The sequence below is a fragment of the Sminthopsis crassicaudata genome, chromosome 3, assembly GCF_048593235.1.
Source record: "Sminthopsis crassicaudata isolate SCR6 chromosome 3, ASM4859323v1, whole genome shotgun sequence".
Classification (NCBI taxonomy): domain Eukaryota; kingdom Metazoa; phylum Chordata; class Mammalia; order Dasyuromorphia; family Dasyuridae; genus Sminthopsis; species Sminthopsis crassicaudata.
In genome coordinates, this window is record NC_133619.1 from 462,692,052 (window position 1) to 462,698,051 (window position 6,000).

The window sequence follows — 6,000 nt, forward strand, 5'->3', positions numbered from 1 at the left end:
GAATTTAACTAAAGGTGTGAGAAACAGCGAAATGAGGAATGAATCGCGCCTGCACTAGCTTTCCTAGGACCCAAAGTGAGTTTACCTGTTGGGATAGCGAACTTGAAGTAATACTTGTAGGGGAAATCTAAGGTCCTCCTGACCAAGGAATTAGGGTAAGGGTGATATGAAGGTGGGGATTCAGCGAGAGTGGGAGAGTATCTGACTTACTTTGAGCAGCTTGCAGCGGATTTGAGCGGAGACCATGTGGCTGTTTCGCAGGTTGCCCACTCTGAACATGAGAGTCAGCTTCCCGTCTCTCATGGAGATCACCGAGTGCTCGCTGAACATAAGGGTCTCCGCCCGCTTCTTGGGCTGGGACATCTTAATGAACATGCAGCCGATCAGAAAGGCATCCACGATGGAGCCCAAGATGGACTGGAAGAGGAAGAGGATGATTCCCTCAGGGCACTTGTCGGTGATGTAGCGGTAACCATAACCTATGGTAGCTTCAGTCTCGATGAAGAAGAGAAAAGCAGAGGGGAAGTTGTAGACATTGGCCACACAGGGCGTGTAGTTGCCGACGTGGGCTTTGTTCAGGTCTCCCCGGGTGTAGGCGATCACCCACCACATGGACGCCATAAAGAGCCACGCCACGGTGTAAGTGAGGATGAAAATGAACAGGTTCCAGCGCCACTTAAGGTCCACCAGGGTGGTGAAGAGGTCGGAGAGGTAGCGGCTAGTTTCACTGCCCAGGTTGCCGTGCTGCACATTGCACCTCCCGTTCTTGTCCACAAACCGCTGCCGCTTCTTCCTGGGGACCAGCTGCTGCTGCTGCTGCTGCTGCTGCTGCTGCTGCTGGGGCCCCTGGCCCTGCAAGCCCGCACTGCTGGACGAGGTGGTCACTACCTGGTAATCGTCCCCAAATTTCCTGCGGAGCGCAGACATAATACGAGGGAGCGGGCCAGATTCAAAAAGGAAGGAGGCGCAGGAGCGAAGCGCTGCAAACCAATACCAACAAGGGGGAGGGGTGGGTAGGAAAGGAGAGGAGAAGCAAATGAAGAGGAAAGGGAGGAGGGAGGACACCCAAGCAGGTATCCTAAGTCTCTCAGTCCCCCCACCTCTTCCTTTCCTCTTCAGGTACGACGGCTTGGAACCTCCCCTGGGACAAATTTCTTCTTTGTGATTTGAGTCCTAAGCGGGGTGGGGGGATTGCTCTCCCACACTTAATGGCAAGAGAAATGCAGACAAGAACAGAAAGCCCAGTATTTACCTTTGTACCGTTAAAGCTCTTTCCTCCTTTATTTCCTCTTCATTTCCCCTTACCTTCCACCTCTTTTCTTCACTTCTCCCTCCCTTCAGTTGCACCCACAAGTTGCAATAAAAACAAAACATTAAAAACCAAAAACAAAAACCTACTCCTTCTCCACCTGCAAATTAGCTGAGCTGCTAAGGGCTGATCTACCTCCCTGGACCCTCCCCCCTCCCCCCAAAGCCTCCCTCTTCCCCTACAGCCCGTGTCAGTCTCACTGTTACCCTCCACTCTGATTCCTATCCTTCCGCCAAAATTGGATACAAAGGCATGCCTGACCCGTTATGGTGCGACACCCAGCAAAACGCCCCCCTTCCTTCGGTCTCAGAAGATAAAGCGGAGCAGTCCCCCTCTCGTTGGCAAATCCGAGACTACCCCCAATTCGACGTTCGGCCAGGCTTTCACTACTGACAGCCAGGGCTCTTCGGCTGGACCCAAGAGTGGCACACGGGCTGCCCCCTGCGAAGAGAAGACGGGACTGGCAGTACCAAGCGCCCAGATCTGGGAGAGGGAACGCCAATGCGAGGGGGGAGGGTGTTTAAGAGGGGGAAGAAAGCAGCAGCAGCGGCAGTGGCTTCCCTTCACAAGAGCCTCTCTTACTCCCAGGTTGTTTTCATCCTCGCCCCCACTTTTCCTGGTTTACCAAGTCGGGTGCCAATGCAGCTCCCCCATAGCCAGCTTGCTCCAGTGCGTACCAAAGAGCCCCTTCTTCCCCCCTTTTCCCTCCCTTCCCCTCTCAAAGGAATCCTGGTGAGCTAGGCACAGCGGGACTTGAGGACTAAGCTCCTGGTTTCACCAAGTCTCTCCTCCACCACCACCCCCCGCCCACCCCTTTTTCCTGGCAAATCACGGTGATTTCTCAGCAAGGAGGTTAAATCTGGGAGCTGGCGATCAGACTTTGAGGTCAAAGGGGAATGCTGTTCTGCTGTTTACTCTTCAGAGTAAGATTTACCCCTCTCCTCCAACCTACCCCTTACCCTTTAACACGTGTGTGTGTGTGTGTGTGTGTGTCTGTGTGTGTGTGTGTGTGTCTGTGTGTCTGTGTGTCTGTGTGCGTGCGCGTGTGTGCGTGCGTATGTGAGAAAGAAAGAGAAAAAAAGAGGAAGGAGCAGAGGGTCTGTGGGAGTGTGGTGTTGGTGCGTGTGATCAGCTGCAGAGCTCAGCTAGCCCCGCCTGTCCCAGCCTTCCCCCACTGTTTCAACAGCCTGAATTGCACCTCCGCTCGGGAGTTGAGCCTGCAGTGTCTCGCAGCACAAGAAAAGGCAAGCCCCTAGCATCAGTAGCGTCTCAAAATCTGCTTGCCCAAACCAGCTAACTCTCCTTCTTTGCCCCATCAGCTAGAAATCATCCCAGCAAACAAGTATTGCTAGTCTGAAGGAAAAGCATTGCACTCTGTGGTTATAATAACTATGGCTCTAACTCAAAAATGATGCCTAGTTGTGTTGCTCCATCATTAACAGTAGAGGTCCCTTTAAGTAGAAAACAACCAGTTTATGAGATAGGGAAGCAAGAGATAGGGCTATAAGAACTCCAAGGTGCATGCGGCAGAGGGGCTTTAGAAGAACCGTATTAGATCTTTAGGAAAGATTCCCAACTTCGCCTATCAACAATTGCTATACTATGAAAAAATTCAGTATTCTAGATGTTGATTCATTCCCTTTAAGAAAAGCTGGGTAAAGGGGACGACTTAACTGACATAAGAAAGTAGAGGGGTACAATACTGAGGAAAAGGATTTAAAGAAGGTAACATTTTTTTTCTGCTTCTACAAAAACCAGAGCAGACAAATAAGAGAATCAATTTGGCAAGTAATAGTAAATGAAAAAGCTATTAATTTGACTGAGTGATTTATCTGAAAGGGTATATATCCAAAAAGTATAAAGAGTATTTTGATCCCTTCTCATCTGTAAATTCCATTCAAACAATATATGTGTGTATATGTGTGTGTTTATACACATACTGAAACACTAGTATGACAGTAGAAGACAGAAGGGGACTTTTCATTACTTGCATTCTAAGACAAAATATGTTGTTCGTTTAAGCTTTCTTTCTTTATAAGAGATAAATGGCTGGATTCACTACCAAACATTTACAATTGTTTTTGTTAAGATTATATAATAGCACTGTGCTCTTACTGTGCTTGTCTATATTCTGATAGCTATGCTCTGGAGATATACTTGTCACTGAGATAGCACAAGACATTTTAAAGAGTTACTCGGATGTTATAGACTAAGTCAAAAGGCAGCAGAGGTTATATAGAAGCTGTCTTAAGAGGTTCTCATCTCCCTAAGCCTTTCTCCAACATTCATCAAAATCTTTCAGAGCTGTAATATAATGGAAAGCTATCACTAAATTAATAATATCACAGAACAAAGGAAACATAATAATTATAAAAACAGGATCAACAAAGCATTAAACTCCAGATGAAGTTAAGAATGTGGCTATATCATACTTAATATGTGGATGAATCTTTGACCTACTATAGATATCTTATCCAACTTTTTGAAGAGTTTCACTGATGGACCAGAGAGATTAGGTACTGCAAAAGTGGCAGCATGTACAATAGAGAGATCTTGAAGGACAGGTGGCTTACAAATAGTGAAGTCATTCTTTCAGCATTTTGAACCAGGACACGTAGAAAACAAATGACAGACTGTTGGATACTAAAGCAACTGCTTTCTGATGAGTTGAAGTGGAGCACTAAACTAAAAAGGGGGGCTGGCAAAAGCAGTAGTATAGCAGAGAAATCTATTATAATTCTTGAAAACTACTAAGTGCAACAACAAAAAATAGGGGGAGGAGGAGGAGGCTGATTCCTATAGAGTTAACCAGAATGTGAAAAGGCTAAACCAAAAAATAATAGTTATTTTCTGGATTCTGGAGAGGATTACTGCTACTGTGTCTCTTTTTTTTGATAAGCTTATAGATAGCAATATCAATAGCAGCATCTTCAAAACTGAAGAACTATGAATTTATGCTTCAAATTAAATAAGGGTGATAGATTCAACCTCATGGTCCTTTACCTAATTGCAATACATATCATAGCAAAAGTCTTTGCTCTTGGAAAACATACTTTAAAGTATTATCAAATAGGAAAATTTTAAATGGTAGTTGCTTTATTATTTATTATTATCATAAAATATATATACTTTATAGTACACTTATTTCACCATTCACTGGATAGTCATAGTGAGTTATAGCACACATCTTTGCTATGAGCTCTAATACATTATCCAGAAAGGAAAGTATGCTTTATATCCTCATCCACTTATCTCCTTCCTTGTTCTAACACCAATAACTGGGGTTAAGGAAAAGAAGGCATGGGAGACTAAATCCTTATTGTTTTATATGGGGCATTTTCCTTGGGTTTTATAACTATTTGTTCCCTACCACTTGGGAAAATGTCACCCTAAGAACTTCCTGTATGTAGTATGGGGAAACTGCTTAGTTTGCCATTTTTCCTTTCCTATAAAAGAACTTTGGTTATTTCCTTTGTAGGAAAAAAAAAAAAAAAAAAAAAAAAAAACCTCTAACTCATAATTACCAGAACAGATAATTAATTCCATCCCATCTTTAATCTTAGCTCCAAATTGTGGCCTCTTCCAAAGGATTCAGGGAAAAGCAAAAATGTCACTATCTACATAATCTGTTTATTTTCAACCCTCAAAGCTTTTGATGAGTTAGAGTCAAGCCTCATAAATCCTTTAAAAATGCATAAATGTATAACAAGAAGTAAGCTTCTAGTTCAAGGAAAATAACTTTTATATTGAATAATGTTTTTTCATGTTTGTTGTCAAGGCTTCATTAATGAACAACAGTAGAATGTAGAACTCTTTGAGGGCAAGAATTATCTTTTTTCAGCGATAGTACAGAGCCTGTCTTATGAAAGTTATTTAATAATTACTTATTGAATTTGATTGAACAAAGAATCTCAAAGTGTCTTTTCTATTTCAATGAAAGTTCAGGACCATTTCTTCTGAAAGCATTAAAAAGTTGCAGTATTTCAAAATTTGCATCTGATAAAAGGGTCTTTATTAATAAATATAACTATGTATCAAGTATAAATATTACATAAAATACCATTTTGAAATCTTTAGCAGATTAAATGAACACCATTTTCATGTCAGTATTCCTTCCTTTATCTCAGAGATAGTACAAATGTCTAAATGAATGCTGGCAATCTTAACTCCAACTACTTCCCTAAAGTTTTTAATCTTTAATTCTCATGCATCTGGTATATATTTCACCATCACTCTTCCACTATTTTTTTAGCCAAAGATATTAACCAGCAGCAAGGAAGAAGTTCAGCACAGAGTGAAAAAATAGTTCTCTAGAGACTGGAAATTCTTAACATTTTTCTATCATGGCCTCCTTTGGTCTGCTAAAGTTAGGGACTTGCTGTCTCAGAATAATGTTTTTAAATACATGTGGTAAAATTCATAAGATTACAAAGGACTATAGTAATTAAATATGATTAATAAATTATAGTTATCACAAAATTTAAGTTCATGGACCTCTATTTAAGAATAATTATAGATGATCTTGTTCTCCAAATGTTTCTACTTACAGATGATGAACTGATTAAATTAATTAAATAAATGAAATTAATTAAATTTTAGAACATTACAGGAACTCTGAAATGAAATACATACTCAAATGCATTTGCCTAACTACACAGAAAAATTAGTATAGGAAGGTAGAATATTGAACA

At 41.8% G+C, this 6,000-nt stretch overlaps 1 protein-coding gene across 3 annotated transcripts in view; it reads right to left on the reverse strand.

Annotated features, from left to right (window-relative positions):
- The window catches only part of KCNJ3 (potassium inwardly rectifying channel subfamily J member 3), a 222,798-nt gene extending 220,705 nt beyond the window's left edge, over positions 1–2,093 (reverse strand). The window contains exon 1 of one of the 3 annotated variants that reach the window (XM_074303425.1): positions 211–2,083. In XM_074303425.1, coding sequence (XP_074159526.1) covers positions 211–927 — 717 coding nt within the window. In that variant the 5' untranslated portion in view covers positions 928–2,083. Of the gene's footprint in view, positions 1–210 lie in introns of all 3 variants that reach the window. The other 2 variants (XM_074303427.1, XM_074303426.1) reach the window with 2 other exon arrangements.
- Between the last annotated feature and the right edge of the window lie 3,907 nt (positions 2,094–6,000).